This window comes from Gossypium hirsutum, chromosome D05, assembly GCF_007990345.1.
Source record: "Gossypium hirsutum isolate 1008001.06 chromosome D05, Gossypium_hirsutum_v2.1, whole genome shotgun sequence".
In the NCBI taxonomy this organism is placed as follows: Eukaryota; Viridiplantae; Streptophyta; class Magnoliopsida; order Malvales; family Malvaceae; genus Gossypium; species Gossypium hirsutum.
In genome coordinates this window covers 65,991,385-66,009,065 of record NC_053441.1, presented here as the reverse complement: position 1 = coordinate 66,009,065, position 17,681 = coordinate 65,991,385, and the positions used below count along the sequence as shown (strand labels likewise).

Here is a 17,681-nt window from a genome sequence, read left to right as displayed (position 1 = left end):
TCCCTTCGTGTTTTGAATTCCCTTGGTGAATCGAACTCTCTTTTTCTTCCCAAAAACACAATGCTCACAAAACTTCAGTTTGCAAATTCCTTGCCCATCAAGTAGTCCTCTTTTGCTTAATTCTGTCATGTCATTCTCACTCATATGTCCTAGGCGTATATGCCAAAGTTTAGTAATATCATCATCTGGTAAGGAAAATGAAGCAACAACTGCATCACCAGTAACAGTAGAACCCTGTAAAACATATAACTTCACAGTCATTCTCTGCCCTTTCATCACAACGAGGGAACCTCTGAAAATATTCAAAACCTCACTTTCAACTGTGTATTTGTACCCTTTTGAATCAAGAGTACTCAATGAAATTAAATTTCTCTTCAATTCTGGAACATGTCATACGTCACTAAGTGTTCTGACAACTCCATCAAACATCTTAACTTTAATTGTTCCAACACCTACGATTTTACACGAAGCATTATTTCCTATCAAAATAACACATTTAGACACTGTTTCGTAAGTTTTAAATCAATCCTGATTGGGACTCATGTGGAAGGTGCAGTCACTATCGCTGTAGTCTTCTACGACATCAGCTTCACCAGAATTTTTTGGTTGTTTTCCCTTTTGATTTGCAGCCTCCCTTTTGATCTTATTCTGTAGCTTATAGCACTCAAATTTAATATATCATTTCTTCTTACAGAAGTTATAAGTTTTATCTCTGTTTGAAGACTTCGATCTACCCTTAGATTTACTGCGAGAATTATGTTCCTGTGTCCTTTCACGATCATCAACATTCCAATCTTGTCTCCCACGAACAATGATACCCTCTCCTTGAGAGTCGATTTTAACCACAAGATGTTTCATCTTATCATATGAGGTTAAATAATTATAAACCTCATCAACTATGAGAGACTCATGGCTATATAAAATCGTGTCTCTAAAGGTTGAATAAGACGAGGGCAACAAACAAAGTAGAATTAACCCTAGATCTTCCTTATCATACTGAACCTCCATGGCCTCCAAGTTTGAGAGAATTTCTTTAAACACTATTAAGTGTTCGTCCACAGACGCACCTTCTTCCAAACGATGAGCATAAATATGTTGCTTTATATGTAGCTTGTTGGTTAGAGTTTTCGACATACATATTTGTTCCAGCCTCTTCCATAATCCGCGACGCTCTTCTCCTTCATCACATCCTATAAAATTTCATTAGACAAATGCAGATGTAATTGTGTTAACGCCTTTCGATCATTGCGCTTCTTCTCTTCCTCCGTCAATGTCGAAGACATTTTATCTACCCCTAGTAGGGCTTCCTCTAAGTCCATCTGTGCAAGAACTGCCTGCATCTTTATCTGCCACAACGCTAATCTGGTGTTGCGATCCAATAGCGAAATTTCATACTTCAAAGACGTCATTATGTGATTAAGATGAACAACTTGGAAGTTCTGATACCAATTTGTAAAAATAGAATGTCAGTAATGATAATATATCGCAAATAAAATAGAAATAAAAATAAAGAACACACATATTTTTACGAAAAAACCCTTTCGGGAAAAAACCACGGGCAGAGGAGAAGAAATTTCACTATGTCAAATTCGAATAATTACAAGAGGAGTAGATTATGTATATTTATATGCTTGTAAAATCATATTCTAATAGGAGTGTAGTAACATTGAAACACCTTATTCGAATCAATATCAAATAGATGGATCTTAATAAGGTTTAAAAAACCTTATTCTAAAAATAGGGATTTTACTTTTATTTTATTTTACCACTGTATTTTATTTAAACAAGGATTTGGGTCACTTAATTCTAACATTATCTTTTTTAACTTAATGAAAAATTTTGAATTATATATTTGTATCAATTTGTTACTCATTATTAATATTAAAAATATATAAAAAGATTTTTTTATCGTATATAGTAATACATTTAATAAAAACTTAAGCTTTCCTTATTAAAATTTTTCAACTTTAAACTTTAATCAATATTAAGTTACCGATTTTAAAAATTAAAGTAGAAATTTTAATAAATGATAAAAGAAGTAATAATTAATAAACAAAAAAAGAATGGTAAATACTTAAAAGCTTCACAAATAGAATTTCATGTGTCACATCTCGAAAATCGAGTTAGTAGAATCGGGTAATTAAATTGTGGGCATGAGAGAAAAATTGGGTGTGGTGTCGTAGAAATTAAAATAAGATAAAATAATAATTAGTTAGTAGTTTTAAAATAAAAATTAAATAATAGTAATAATTAAATAATCGGGTTATTAAGTAAATGTTAGTAGGGACTAATTTAGAACAATTGTTAAATTAGAGGTCAAATGCGTAAATTAAAACTATTAATTGAAAAAGGGGCTATTAGAACAAGGAAAAAATAGGAGGGGGCTTAGTGACTAAATAGCCCAAATTTTAAATTTTGGTTGGCTATATAAGACCAGCCATTTCCCTCCACTCTTTCAACCATTTCAAAAGTTTGATAGATCTAAAATTAAGTGTTTTCTCTCAAATTCCCTTCATCTTTTTTATATTTTTAGCATCCAAACACCATTTACTCCTTTAATTTTAAAAGAAGTCCACTCTTTTTTCTTTTAATTTTCTATTATCACTTAGCTCGTTTTTGCTCAAATTGATCAAATTTCGTGGAGATCCTCAAATTATAGATAAACATTCTGATTTCCTATGGTTTAAACATGTATTATGTGATTTCAATTCAAATTTTTACAGGTCTAATCAAGAAAACCAAAGACCTATGGTTCTAAAGCTTGATTTTGATTAAAAATGATGGATCAGCTAAGATATGGTTTTAAAATGATTTTTAACTTATTTTAAGGTAATTAAGAGGTTTACAAACTTGATTTAACAAATTCTTAAAGAAATTACATGAATCAAATGATTTTCTTCTTTGAGATTGAAGACAAACGTGATTTTTTAAAAAAAGGTTGATTTGTGGAATTGAATGAAATTAATGGTCTAGATCTGCAATTAAACACTAGTTATGAGATTAGGAAGTAAGAATTAAGGGTTTAACTGTGTTAAGCGAAGTAATTTTAGGATTAAAGTTAGGCGAGGTGAGCTCGCCAGTTTGTGAGAATGGCAAGCAGTTGTTAAGTGGTTATTTTGTTTGTAAATGTTAGTGACCTATGTGTTTCATGTTATATGCAAATCCTCTCAACGCAAAGGTGCATCTACGAGCAAGGACACGGACAAGCAGAAAGTGGTGTAGCTTCGGCAGTCAGTAATGAATAGTAGGTCAGTAATGAATAGTAATGAATAGTAAGGCATGCGAATCCTATGTAATGCGAACCCTATGTGTTATGCGAACCCATTTGTTATTGCGATCCTATGTGTATTGTGAGCCCTATTGTAATGTGAGTGGTGAATGTGTTAAAAATGATATGTTGGCATTATGAACACTTGAAACCGTTGGATATCATTGGCATGTCATAGGGTTTGTGAGTACTCATCCCTTTTACTATGTATTAGGGCATTAAGGCGGAGATAACGTTGGAGAGATAAGAGAATACCAAGCATAACTCCATTCACCGTAGATAGCATGGTGTGTTTGGAAAGTGTGAGCACTCGTGCTACACTTGCATAGAGATAGCATACGACTCTTTGAGTCATTTGGAGTATTTTGGAGATCCGTTTATCCAAGGCATACAAATAAAAATTATATTTCATATTCACAAATTACCAATATATATATTAATGATATGTATGAATATTGTATTTTATGTGAACTGTGATAGCATGTCTAAACTCTAGCATGGTTGATGTGTTTATATGTGTTGTATGCTTGAGCACTCACTGAGGCTTCAATAAGCTCACACTCCTTATATATACATGGCAGTAAGTAGCTCGCGAGACTAGTGGTGAAGTGTGGCAATTCGGTGATCCATTGCAAGGCATCTTCCTTTGAGTATGTGACATGCTTTCAAACCCCAAAGTGGAAGGCAATGTGGGACTTTCCTAAGGGATTAGATATAGACCTAGATTTTTAAGTAAAATTTGACGGGTTGTAAATAGACATTATGAACTATTTAATTTTGGGTTTTGGACTTTATAATTGCTTGATTGATTGGATTTGATTGCATGATGAATATTGATAACTTGATGTACTAACATACTTATGCAGAACAAGGAGTTTGTCGGATTTCAAGGTACGCTGTTGTACCACTTGTTTGTTTGAGATAAAATGATAACTTGAATGCATGATAGTATGATGAAACATGTTGAATAATTACCTGCGAGCTATCCAAGAGTAGTGCGAACTGAAAGGTCGTAAGTATAGGGTCTCGTCAGTTAAAGGGGGATTCGCCCAAGCTAGTGTTCGCCAAAACATATACTTCACCAATAAAGAGTTCACCATTAGGGGTGTGTTCTCAATTTAGAGGGTTTGCCAGAATCAGTATTCGCCAAGTAAAAGGTTCTCCAATGTAGGTTAGTTTGCCATGATTTTTGGGTTTCCTAATGTGAGTAAGTACGCCAAAATAGATGAGTTCGCCAAGGTAGGTAGCTTACCAAAGAAAGGGTGTTCTCTAGTGCACCTATCACAAAAGGGTCTGTAGATGTGAGGGAAGTAGTGTGTCTAGGTTCGTTGGTTTTGAGTGTTTTTCAATCATTAGGGATCACAAAGTAGTAGCGAACCAGTGGTTCGCGGGGCTAGATGCGAGCTGAGTGTTCACGGGTAGATCGCGAGCTAGTGCTCGCTAGGTGACTACGAGCTGCTAGGGTTTTTGTATGGGGGTTTGCCGCGAAGTGGGTTCGCATGTGGCTTAAAACTTGAATTTTTGTGCTAAATTTTAATGGTTGTTTTTAGAAAGGCATGCAATTATGATTGCTTTCTAATATGATTTATGTGCAAATGTGTGGTGTGAATGGTTGGTTGGCGTGTTTCGTAGTGTTTTAACGGAGAGTCACTTCGGTGGCTAATGTAACGCTTGAACTTCGGGTCAGATCGTCCTGGCCGGGTTTGGGGCGCCACATTATGTGTACGCTTTTATGAAATTTTCATCTCATTATTATGAGATGATCTTGTTGTGGATAATTTGTGTTTATTTTGGATTTGTTGAATGATGAGTTTTTATTTGTAAAATTTATTTATAAGTATTTTGAATAATTGGTGAATATTTATATTTGAAATTTATATAATTTCATTCATTTGAAATTTTAAATTTTTTATACATATATTAAATATTTATAAAAAGTATCGATAAATATAAACAATACATGAATATAGAATGATACTTATATGTATAAATTCTAATAAAAAATAGCGTATCTACCAATATGGTACTGACAATTACTGAAAATTGAAGTCTTTTTTTAAACTTAATAAATAGGATAGAGTTAAATATTTAGGGGATTTAATTTATTTTTTGGGTTTAAATGATGTAATATCTAATTTTAGGTAATTTTGGATTGTTTGTTTAGTCATTTAGGGTTTGGATCATTTTGGATTTATATTATTTAAAGTTCAGTTGTTTTATGTTCAAGTTGGACAAATTGAGATTATCATTTTTTTAATGATCAAATTGAATTGGATCAAGTTACTTGATTTGAAGTTTTGGATTCGAATCAAAATTATAAAAAAAATTATATAAATATTAATATAATTTTACAATTAAATTTATTTTTAACAAATATTATTAAATAGTAATTTAAATCAAACCAAGACTACTAAAATTTTAAAACCTTTGCCACTCTGCTGAACTGTTCAAATGTACTTAAACATGTTTTCCCTCCGATTTAAGGGTTTGGGAGAGTTATGGGTAAAATTAAACATTATATAAAAAAATCATTTTGACAAGTCAAAAGAATCATGTTTAAAAGCACCCACGATATGGGTGGAAAAAATCATGTAACAAATATATTTATAAAAAATTAAATAACAAATATATTTATAAAAAAATATTTAAAGATTAAATGAAGTTTTAGTTGAAATGGTAAAGAGATTGAAAATTGTGTTATTTTGAGTTCAAATCCTATCAAACACATTTTTTTAGATTTCATATGATTTAACCCACAATAATATTTATCTATCTACAATATATGTAAAAGTACGAGTTTGAAGAAACTTATGAACTGACAAGATATATTTTTTACTTTCTGTCATATTACTAAAATCCCTGAAGAGAGAGAGGAAAAGGGGAGAGGGACAATGGAAGAGAGGGAAAGGGATAGTGGACCGAGGGGGAAGGTGGGGAAGTTTTTTTTAATATTAATATAATTATATCAGACTTGACCTATCAATATATTTGTACTTTTCATACATGTAAAATTCTGAATCAATCTGACATTTCTATCATATCGATCTAATATATTGTCTATATTAATTTATATTTAATGGTTGAAAGTTTTTTAAATAAAATGAATAGTTAGAATATTTTAGTTTATATAAAACTTGACATACATGATCCACGTGAATAGAGCATGAAATATGATGGTTGGATTGTTAGACTATTAATTGTATAAAAAGTTACAGAAAGGTATATAATTACTTAAGTTTTATATCGGTATAAGTGAATCTCTCTCTTAATATAAATATCAATATAGAATTATTTTAATTATAATTTAATGGGGCGGTGACGTGACACAATCTCATTGGCTGAAACTTTTTTTTAACAACTCTAATGGCAGTACTTTCATCAATAACGGAACCAAAGTTTCAGTACCCTGATTGATAAAAAATAATTTAAGTACCTAGCTCAAACAAAGTCAATAATTTAAGGGCCTCTTTATGAATTAAGCCAATATATTATTTGCTTCTTTGGAAAAGAAGAAAAAAGTTGTTTGAAAGAAAGAAAAGAAAAAGAAGAAAAAAGTTAAAGTTGGAAGATGATCCATCAATGTATGCTAACTGACAAACATAGTTTATTAATGTGAATAGACATCAGGCTTAGATTTTAATTATTAATAATAGTTTATGATTAATGCAAATCAACCCAGAAAAAGAAAAATTAAAATTACAAATATTTTCAAAGAAATTTTTTAATTTTCATCCCCTAGGGTGGTCCTGTACAAGGTGTCGAGTAGTTGGCTCGGTTCCACCCTTATTTAGTTTTATAGGTTTGATCTGGTCTAAAAATAGGTTTCAACATCAAAAAAGATTTTAAATTGAATTTCGATTCAATCCATGAATAACTCTAATCAAAGGAAAGTTAATAACATTAATGGTTTATATAATTTTTAGTCATTAAACCTAACAATTAGATCCACTTTAATATTTGTACTTTTTCTTACTTATTTTAATATCTAAACTTGGTAGTTAAGTTTTTTTTTGTTCTTGAACTTGGAAAAGGACTAGATTGATTTAAGACTTTTAAATTTTAAAAAAAGTAATGGGATTTAATTTTTAACTTTTAAAGTCAAGGACTAAATCTCAAAATTTATCAAAGTATAGGGATTAATAGCATATTTTAACCATTCAATTGTTTTTTTTTTCTCTCTCAAAAAGTCTTCTACTTTTCTTATTTTCCTTCCTTTGAAGATTCTTGAGCTTAAAATTTCGAACTTTGAAGCTACAAAGATAGAAAGAGGGAGAAAGTAGGTAGAACCAAAGCTCCCAAATCTAGTTAAAGTTTTAGTTTTTGATATCGGAATTTGTTCTTTATTTTTTTGGGTCATTTGTGAGAAAAGAAAATGAACAATGGTCATCATCAAGAAGCCATCAACAAATTTCTGTCTTTAATGGAAAATGGTGAGATTTAAGTATTAAAAAATATCATCTTTTTGATATGTTCTTTCTTGGGTTTCTTTTCTTTGAATCTACAAATCACTAACATATTTTATCTTGTTGGGAAATTTGACTTACAGTTGACGAGAAGATGAAGAACACGTTTCAGGTCAGCTCTTTTCTTTTAAGTTTCATGGATATTCTTTTTGGAATTTGTACTGGGATACTAAGATAAAGAGCTCTAATTTGTGCTGTGAACTTGATCTGACTGCTTTGGGGTTTGCTATTTCATGTTCAACAGTTACTTTTCTTTGTTGATTTTGATCTATCTGATTCGTATTAGCTTCTTGGTTATGTGAAGTTGTAGTTGATTCAGTTTGTAACTTTATTTTTCTCACAGTTTTGCTAGTTTCTGGGGATGATTAAATACTCACTTGGTAGCAACATAACTAAAGAAAGGAGATTGTAATGAACCTCTAACAGTTGGACTGAATTTTGAAATCTGAAAAGTAGAGGGCCTAAATTCTTAGAAATAAAAGTACATAGATTAAATTTCAAATTTACAAAGAGAAAGGATTTATAACATATTTTAACCAAAATAAAATATCGATTTTATATATGATGTTGTAAAATAACGAGGATAAGAAAGTAATTTTGGCTGAAAATCACTTTTGCTTTTGCCAAGGACAAAAGTTAAAAATTTTGGATTTTCGGCTTGGGGTTAAAATTTTATATATGGATAGGGTCTTTACCGCCCCAAGTGTGGCCTGCGTTTGAGTCGTGCTTATCGCATTAGTAAACAGAGCCTTATTTAATACTGTGCTACTCGGGTCTGTGTATGCTTAATTTTGTTCATATATTTTGAGGAGTATACTCCTATATCTATGTTTGAATATGTGGCGGACATGGATACTATAGGAAAAATGAAGAGCCGGAGTAACATAAGATTGATCTTTTGTGATTCGTTAGTGATCATTCAGCAATGATGTGTGCAATGTAGTTGTAATGATCGCCTTAAACAATTTGTGTAGATCTGATATTTAACCATTCAAGAGCTAATATCACAAAGTATCGTCTATAGAGGTAAAAGTACCATGAAGGCCCTTGTATAATAAAAAAGGCAAATTTCCTCGATAGAGGTGTTCCGTTTCCTCGATTTATGTCTACATGGTTTTACATACATGATTTGTACTATGATTTGCCTGTATGTGATTTAAAAGTTGAAATACTTTGGTGTGTAGAATATGCATCATGGATATCCAACTGAACCATTAGTCCGGTTTCTCAAGGCGAGAGATTGGAATGTTCAGAAAGCTCATAAAATGGTGAGATTCAATATTGTGCACTAAGTTATATTAAATGTTGAGCATCAAGATCTCTCTTTTCATTTTTGTTTATTGATTCGTAATTTGTGGCCTGCACCAGTTAATTGATTGCTTACAATGGCGACTACAGAATGAGATTGACAACATATTATCGGTGAATTTCTCCGTTCATACACTAGCTGATACCAAATGTTTTGCAAAACCGTGCTTTTTCTTAGTATTCTTTCGAGAACTCATTTACTTTTCTTCGATCATGTAGAAACCAATTATCCCCGTTGACTTATATAGAGCGGTGCGAGATTCTCAACTAGTAGGAGTGTCGGGTTACTCAAAGGAGGTATTTACTTATTTCGTTAGGATTTATCTTGATACTTGTTTTGCCATCAACATATGTCTACTAGGAATAATTTTTTAGAAAGGAACTTCTGTTACATTCTAAAGTGCTCCTTGGTGATTAATTGCTTCATGCCTTTTGACATTTTCAGGGTCATCCTGTCATTGCCATTGGTATTGGGCTTAGCACATATGATAAAGCTTCCGTAAGGACATGATATTCTTTTCTTCAAACTCATGTTTAGTATTGATGTCAGAAAGAAATTATGCATAGACACAGTATTGAGTGTTTATCAATTCCTTTTTTATGGTTTTAGGTGAATTACTATGTACAATCACACATTCAAATGAATGAATATAGAGATCGTGTAGTATTGGTGAGTATGGCTCTGCCAATGTGATGTCTCTCGTTTATATCCTCGCTTACAAAACTTATATAAACATAATATGTCGCTTTTCTTATAGCCTACGGCCACAGAAAAGTATGGACGACATATTAGCACTTGTTTGAAAATCTTGGATATGACTGGCTTGAAACTTTCGGCGTTGAACCAAATAAAGGTACGCTTTATAGCATGATTCAGTATACGAATGCCATCAGAGTTTAAGCCACCTCTTTCTAATTCTGATCGGTCTCTTATCCTATTTGCCAATGCAGCTATTGAGTACTATAGCTACCATTGACGACTTGAATTATCCTGAGAAGACAGGGACGTATTATATTGTCAATGCGCCATACATATTTTCGGCATGTTGGAAGGTTTTTATTTTTGTTAATACCCTCATTCTCTCAACTAAGCATACAAATCGTAACCATCATGCTTTAATGCAACTGTTGGCAGGCTGTAAAACCTCTTTTGCAAGAAAGGACGAAGCGGAAAATTCAAGTGCTTCAAGGTTGTGGAAGGGATGAGTTACTCAAAGTAAGAAAATCTTTTTTCATTTTTTTGAGCGGTCAAAATTCAATTTTATCATATATTAACTTAAAATTTGCCTGATTCTCATTTTTTCGATGAATGCTTTCGTTTTTTTTAAAACCTATTTATACTTTCAACCGACCCGAACCAAAATGCTTTTGTAGTTTGTTTTAATCTGATCTATGGAAAAATAGCTTCATTGCTCTTGCTATCCATTATATATAAATACAAATTTTGACATGTTGATTCATACAATGCCAGATAATGGATTATTCATCTCTCCCACATTTTTGTCGAAAAGAAGGATCGGGATCGGGGTCGGGGTCATCACGTAACAGCAGCAATGGAACAGTAGATAATTGCTTCTCATTAGACCATACCTTCCATCAACAACTTTACAATTACATAAAGCAGCAATCAACACTTATAGAGGCTAGTTTGCCGATCAGACACGGATCAGTTCATGTAAAGTTTCCGAAGCTGGGGCTAGAAGATACTGAAATCGTAAAAACCATTCAAACCGAGCTTGATAGGTTTGCAGATCAGAATGCTGTATGCAACTCTATGAATGTGGTTAAGGTAAATGGCGATTAAATTCTTTTGTACCAAATATGTCAAAATGGCTCATCAATAACTACTTTAGAATGAGATGACGCCTTCTATTTCAGTTATCAAATGTAATGCCACAGCTTTCTTGCATCAGCTCGATGCGGTTTCTGTACCCAACTGAACCGATATGGCACCTTAAGCATAATAATATTTTGTCATTATAATTTGTTTGACCTTCTAACTTTACAAAAAATTATTCATTTTTCATCATTTTTCGTTTTTAAATTTGGGTTGTTTATCAAATTACATCAGAATGGATGTAAATATTAGTACTTATAATTTTGCTAATGTGTTATACATGTGGATGTCACGATTAATTACTTTTTCAAAATTAAAAATTATTTTTTTAATTTTTTAAAAAATAATTAATTGCTAACATGACGTATTGTCAAGAAAGTTAACAGATGTTAATTTTTTCATCCATTTAGGGATGATTTGATAAATAATGCAAGCCTAAGAATTAAAAAAAACGAAAAACTAAATGAAATTTAAAATAATTTTTTCTTTATAAATTTAAAGAGTTGAAGAAGTCATTATGTCTAATTTTTTTCTTGAAATTTTGTGAGAAACATAGAAGTACATGTTCGTATTGTTTTCATGTTGTACCCTTTGTGCCTATCAGTTTATAGCCGGTAAATGGAGAATTGTGATATAGATCATTAAACATTAAACATTAAACATTAAACATTAAACACAAACATAGCTAAGGGAAGAACTCAAGGACCTTTGGCAATGTGTGTGTTACAAGCCGTGGGTCAAAGCTCGAGAGGAATGTGCACAAAGCATTTTATGGAGATCAATTGATTAAATAAGGCTTATTTGATTTATTTGAACTCACTTAATTTGTGGAACACATGGAGAAGCTTATTTACTTGAAGTCTTAGTGATTCAGTTAAACTAGAATTATCATGGTAAATATTGTAAATTCTAAAGGATAAAAAAGTATAGAGTTTAAATTCCTTAAACTATCATCTTGTAGATAGACACTAATCTCAGTCATTGATATAATTCAACCTGTACTGTTGGATTTGGGGAGCTCAACTATAAATAGAGCCCTCCCCTCATTTGTAATCATCCTTGTTCTTCATTTTTGTGTTAAACAATATATCTGAGAGCATTTACTGTAAGACTCCAAACCTGACCTAGACGTTATGACCAGATTTGGAAATGTTACATATTCATTTAAAAATTCAAAAACCATGTTGGAATAGTAAGGAAAATAGAGCTGGCTTGCGAGGTATGAAATTCCAGTTTGTTTGAGGAAAAACTCTCTTAAATGTTTCATTAATTTTGCAGATGAACTTTTATAAAATTACTTAGTTTTGCAACAAAATTTCTTAATTAAATAGAAATTTGGAAAAACGTGATTTGGTTTTGAAATCCAACATGTTGTAGAGAGAATTGGTATAATCCAAAACATTAAAACACTTTAATTTTTAAAGGAATATAAAAATTCGGAATTAAAATAGTCCAAAACAGTCCAACGTAACAAAACAATTTAAACTGAGTAAAGTTAAAGGAATCCAAAGCAAATATAAATAATCGAGCTCCCGTCGCACCAATCCGTCCTATGTTTGAGGATTACTTGAAAACAAACAATTAGAAAGTGAGCTTACGAGCTCAGTGTGTAACTTAGTTCAAACAATAAATCAGATACACATGTTTTAATAGATTTAGGAAGCAAATACAGACACAAGTGCATAACAAATATAGATTCAGATGCATAACAGATACAGATTTAGATCCTACCCCATCTACTACATACCATCTCCAACCATCCATGGGTATTAAATACCCATCCAGCCCCACACACCGTTAAGTGATCATATGTCACTTTACAGGATATATGCAGACTAGCTGCCAGATCAAAATGCAATAACCCGCCAGAAACAAATATAAGTGGCTGAGCCACCAAATAAGGCAAATTAATTATATTGGTCGTGCGGCTCACACTGTCTGGCACACGATCATGTGGTGTCAACAAAATAATTTTCGGCTTCGCACCATTCGTTGCTTTTCAGGACAGAAGGTACACACCTGATCATTTCTAAATAGCGACACAACGACAAAATTTCAAACCCTAAAATAGTATTTAAAGCAACTGAATTAATAGCGACATACTAAAAATCCAAACATTTTTCGATCGCAAACGCTAACTATTTGACCTTAACACGGAGATTCGACCTTAAATAGGGCATTAATCAGTTACCCTTGAAAGAAACAACAGCCTTACAAACCCTTAGCTCGTTGGAGGGTTAATCGCCTCCCGATCTCCGCCTAATCAGAAACAACGAATTTACATTCAATGCATAACTAATCGGCCGCCACACTTTTCCTACCTTTCTTTTAGAAACCTAAATAATTAAAACAATAATAGTCATACAAATAACCCCAAAGAAGAGGAAGTAGTGCACTTACAAGTTTATGTAAACACAATGCTAAAACACCCAAATTTGCTCGACTAAAACGAACAAAAAGCACAAGGCGACGAATGATAACGTGCAACAATTTACCATATCAAATACGAAAAGAAAGGGAAAGGAAGAAAAAGAAAAGAAAAATTGACGTGAGCAAGAGAGGAAAGGGAACGGTAGGAGTGAGAGAAAATTTAAGAGCACACTTCTCGAGTTTATTTTGACAAAAAACTACCCAACAAATCCTAACCTATTAGATTTTTCAAAATTTGAATTTAACACAAATTCTGACCACATGGGTCGGCACAGACAAAGAATAGCAAAAGTATTTTTACTTTACACCCATAGGATTCAAACATCAGACTTATGGGTAAGCTAAAGTCTTTCTATTGAACCAAAAGACTCATTCTTGTCAATAAATGAGAAAAAATAATAGGTAAACTAGATATTTAAAGTCAGAGGTTAGAGCAAAAATAAATAAAATTCAAGAAATGGATTTGAACATAAAACCTCAAGCATAAAAACAAAACTATTAACCATTAAACCAAATTAATCACTTTACACAATTTCTACAACATTTAATTAAAAACATAGCGTGACTATTCTCTTGGTTCACTAACCTAATTTCTACTAACTTGGTTTTGGGTATCGGGCATATTTCATTTTTATCACCGCGTTTTGCTTGGTTTAACTTTCTATTACTTTTTTAAAAAGTAATTTTTTAATCAAATGATTTCTACTTAATTTATATTTTAATCAACATTACAAATAATTTATTTAATTTTTAAATCATTCAGCATATAACATTTCACAATATGTCGAGTCCAAATTGATACTTGAAGGCATATATAAGCAATGCCAGAAGCAATGCTAAGACTAGTTCTAACTACTCATGAATCAAAATTGAGATTTAACATGGTATTGATTTCGCAATTTTTATTTGCAATCTTTCTTTTAATAATTTTAATTTTAATTTCAAAACCCTCGTTATTTTATTTTTAATTTATCTTAAATCAATACTAAATAATCTATGTTTCGTATGGAATGGATTAATACGAAATTTGTTATGTATTAAGAGTTCTTTTTATTTGTTAATTTCATTTACGAAATTTGAAAAAATATTGATGAATGAAATTTAAAAAAAAAATAAATATTTGTTAGATGTTTAATCGTATAGCTAATTATATTATTGCATAATATAAAAATTTGTGAAATATATGTATCATAAATTCATATGAATATCACAATAAATTATTACAATAACAAGTCTTATTGTGGCGAATGATGAATTCAACATGAATCATGATCGAGTGCTCAATTCATTCCATCGTCTTCCATCACCAGTCCTCAATGCATCCAATTAATTACGAAATTTGTGAAAATATCTAAAGCTTGTGATGGTCTAGAAGCTGTAACATGATGATTACCTCCTTTCACTGTCAAGAATGTTAGTAAGTCTCCAAATACATACTTCGACCCTCCATCCTGTTAAATATTTATCATTAATTTTATTAAATACATCTAATCATAATATAAATAAGAAGCTGATATATATAAAATTGAAAGGATAAATATAAGACCTGATTTCTAAAACTCCAAGTCTCTTCTTTTGTTAACTTAATATTTAACTCCTCAGCTAACTTCTTCAAATGATCCAAGGTACCCACTGCTGGTATTATACCATCTTGATCTCCACTATAACATTATAATCAAATACAATAACAAATAAATTAAAGAAAAATATTTAACTCTTTTTAGGAAAGTATTAGAAAAATATTGACATACAGATATAATACCAACCTGAATATTGTAATGGGAATAGATTGTTGAAGAAGCTTTTTAAGCGCGGGAAGCATGTCAAGATCCATATCAGCTTTGTTGTATTTAAAATTAGCTCTAAATAAATAAGAGTGACATATAATGAAAATTTTAGGGTTAAAATTTGTTACACAACATTTAAAGATTGAATTTAAAATCATTTCTAAAAGGTAATTTTACGAATGTACCAAAAAAAGAGTACAATTTATTTAAATTGTTGAGGAAACCTTACGTGAAACAACCCTTCCATCTATATGACAATTTGGTTCGATTCCCGTGGAAAGCCCTTTGTACTTCTGGAAGATTAAAGTAACATTGCGCCCTCAATGGACTACACATGTCTACTTCTGTGATAAGTTTAACAACCTAGACAAAATATAAAGTTTATTTATTCGATTCTATACGAATTTCTGTTATCTCTAGTTTCGAATGTACGTAAAGGAAAAGGGATGTGAAGAAATAAATGAAAACCTGTTTGCCTAAGTTCAAATCTTGTTCGTTTTCAGCACAAGGATCGCGAAAGATATCAAATAGCTTCAGTGGGAAGTAATTATTAGCATCAGTCTTGAAAGCAACCAAAATGGCCTGTTCCATAAGGTTTTTGCATGTTGCACTCCAAACGACTTTGAGGTTAAAAAAGTAATTATCTTCATCAATGACATTGCATTCTTTCTTGATTTGGTTATATAATGAGTTGTTTATCATCTCCCGAGAGAAAAATAAATCAAATTTTGCCAAATCGTCTAACTTGTTGCGAAGCATTGGATTTCCCAACTGTTCAAAATAGTTATAATTAAAAAAAATACATCACAATTAAATCTTTAAAATAACATTTATTTTAACCATCAACATGTTTAACTAGTCCTTTTATATATATATATATATATAATATTACTTACAGCCAATCCTTTGAGATTAAATTTGGATTGCTTGGACTGCTTGTTGTCGTCAAGTAAAGCATTAGCAAGATTTGGTACGAAGTGTCCTGAAAATAAAAATTCACAAATTCAAATAAAGTAATGAACATGTTATATTATTTGTACAGTTCCGTATAGACTTATCCATAATTGGTATTAAGTTAAGATCATTTGATTGTTGTATTTTTATTCAATAATTAAATTTACAAATATAACTCAATATATTATAAAAATATTTAAATAATTATTTTAAAAACTATTAATTTAATAAGAAATCTGATTAATTTTTTAAGTTTGAATAAAAAAAGATTATGTTGAAAGCTTGATAGGTAAATAATTAGACCAAAAATTTTATGCTAGAGATCACATTATATTTTATTTAGTTATTGATTAAGTATATTTCAATGTAATATGATTGTTACCTGCATAACTTGATCCAGCTAAATATAGAGTTTTTGACTTGAAGACTGGATATTTTTCATACCATTTTTGCATGAATGTAAGTAATATTGTATCTGTACGAAACAAACAATTTAAAAATCTCAATATATATAATATCCAAATAAATTTAATTAATTATAAAGAATATATATTCTGATCTTACTTGTGGCATCATCTCCGTTATCATAATCGCTACTTGTGTTTGAATATGACCATCCAGATCCAATAGGGGAGTCGATGAACAACAGATTTGACACTAAAACAAATATCAGACAAAATTTTATACAGATATAAAAATACGAAAACAATATAAGAAACATGATACAATGCATTTAAACACAATGAAAACTAGACATACTATATCATTTTATGGATATGGCAAAAATAACTATGAAACATGATATATGCGCACACAAAAATTATCAACAGAAAATATGCATGGGAAATTAGGCAACCTTTGTTCCAAGAAAATAAATTTTTCTGGAGACCATGAACATCTTTCGTAACAATGAAAGGACCAACACTTGCAAAGCCATCTCCAACTGAAGAGCATCCTGGCCCTGAATAACACAAAAGATTTTATTATACATTAATAGTCAAATAGACTTGTGGGCTAGGATTAAGAAATAAAGCTACAAATATAGTCTAATTCGACAAGTATTTAGTAAAATAAAAATGTCTTCATTTAATAAAAGGGCTAAAGGGGATTAAATTCAATTATATTTTTTTGGGAGGGATTAAAAATGCAATTGTACTATTTAATGAATAGGGCAAGGCCTTAACTTCCCTTGGCTATAGGACATCTACCAACAAATCCAAATAACATAAGAAATCATAATAATAATAATAATAAACCAAAGAAGTTAACCTCCAGTCAGCCAAACAGTGAGGGGTTGAGTCATGAGATCTTTTTCAGCTTCAACAAAATAGTAAAAAAGACTTCGACCATCAACATTTTCATCCACATCAATATATCCAGCAAATTGCCTGAAATTAACATCTGGTTGTCCTGGCAATTTGTTTACCAAATCATTCATTGGAAACCCATCGGATTCAAGTACAAGTACAAGAGAAAAAAGAATAATAAAGATTACTCCATGAAATTCCATTCGAAATAATTCTTATATCAAAGAAATAAGGGTAACAAATGTTTATTGAATTCTTTACTTTCTAATGCTTAAAAAGTAATGGATCAAGCTACCTTATATATAATGTTTATTTTTTCTAAATTAA

The 17,681-nt window shown here is 31.1% G+C and overlaps 2 protein-coding genes and 1 long non-coding RNA gene across 3 annotated transcripts; 1 reads left to right on the top strand and 2 right to left on the bottom strand.

The window, feature by feature from the left end:
- The first annotated feature begins 7,479 nt into the window (after positions 1-7,479).
- LOC107931077 (SEC14 cytosolic factor) lies at positions 7,480-11,031 on the top strand. Its single transcript, XM_041092574.1, has 11 exons — positions 7,480-7,698; positions 7,815-7,843; positions 8,916-8,999; positions 9,100-9,153; positions 9,259-9,336; positions 9,485-9,538; positions 9,650-9,709; positions 9,798-9,893; positions 9,991-10,092; positions 10,175-10,255; positions 10,511-11,031. The coding sequence occupies exons 1-11, from the start codon at positions 7,641-7,643 to the stop codon at positions 10,841-10,843; spliced, it is 1,029 nt and encodes a 342-aa protein (XP_040948508.1). The 5' UTR covers positions 7,480-7,640; the 3' UTR covers positions 10,844-11,031.
- Positions 11,032-12,457: 1,426 nt separating this feature from the next.
- On the bottom strand, positions 12,458-13,745 carry LOC121217029 (uncharacterized). Its single transcript, XR_005913237.1, has 2 exons — positions 13,277-13,745; positions 12,458-13,135 (listed from the first exon to the last, which is right to left on the bottom strand). It is a non-coding gene; the product is annotated as an uncharacterized lncRNA (long non-coding RNA).
- Positions 13,746-14,492: 747 nt separating this feature from the next.
- LOC107931105 (serine carboxypeptidase-like 44) lies at positions 14,493-17,607 on the bottom strand. Its single transcript, XM_041092573.1, has 10 exons — positions 17,317-17,607; positions 16,904-17,008; positions 16,612-16,704; positions 16,430-16,522; positions 15,990-16,075; positions 15,562-15,864; positions 15,323-15,456; positions 15,073-15,168; positions 14,853-14,967; positions 14,493-14,757 (listed from the first exon to the last, which is right to left on the bottom strand). Exons 1-10 carry the CDS (start codon positions 17,555-17,557, stop codon positions 14,620-14,622), a joined length of 1,404 nt encoding a protein of 467 aa, XP_040948507.1. The 5' UTR covers positions 17,558-17,607; the 3' UTR covers positions 14,493-14,619.
- Between the last annotated feature and the right edge of the window lie 74 nt (positions 17,608-17,681).

Excerpts from the sequence above, each read along its gene's own strand:
- LOC107931077 (XM_041092574.1), top strand. The coding sequence starts at position 7,641 with ATGAACAATGGTCATCATCAAGAAGCCATCAACAAATTTCTGTCTTTA. Across the intron at positions 7,844-8,915 it reads AGATGAAGAACACGTTTCAG|AATATGCATCATGGATATCC; the intron begins GTCAGCTCTTTT and ends TTTGGTGTGTAG. Across the intron at positions 10,256-10,510 it reads GAAGGGATGAGTTACTCAAA|ATAATGGATTATTCATCTCT; the intron begins GTAAGAAAATCT and ends ATACAATGCCAG.
- LOC107931105 (XM_041092573.1), bottom strand. The coding sequence starts at position 17,557 with ATGGAATTTCATGGAGTAATCTTTATTATTCTTTTTTCTCTTGTACTT. Across the intron at positions 16,705-16,903 it reads TTTATTTTCTTGGAACAAAG|TGTCAAATCTGTTGTTCATC; the intron begins GTTGCCTAATTT and ends TATTTGTTTTAG. Across the intron at positions 15,457-15,561 it reads ATTTGAACTTAGGCAAACAG|GTTGTTAAACTTATCACAGA; the intron begins GTTTTCATTTAT and ends TATTTTGTCTAG.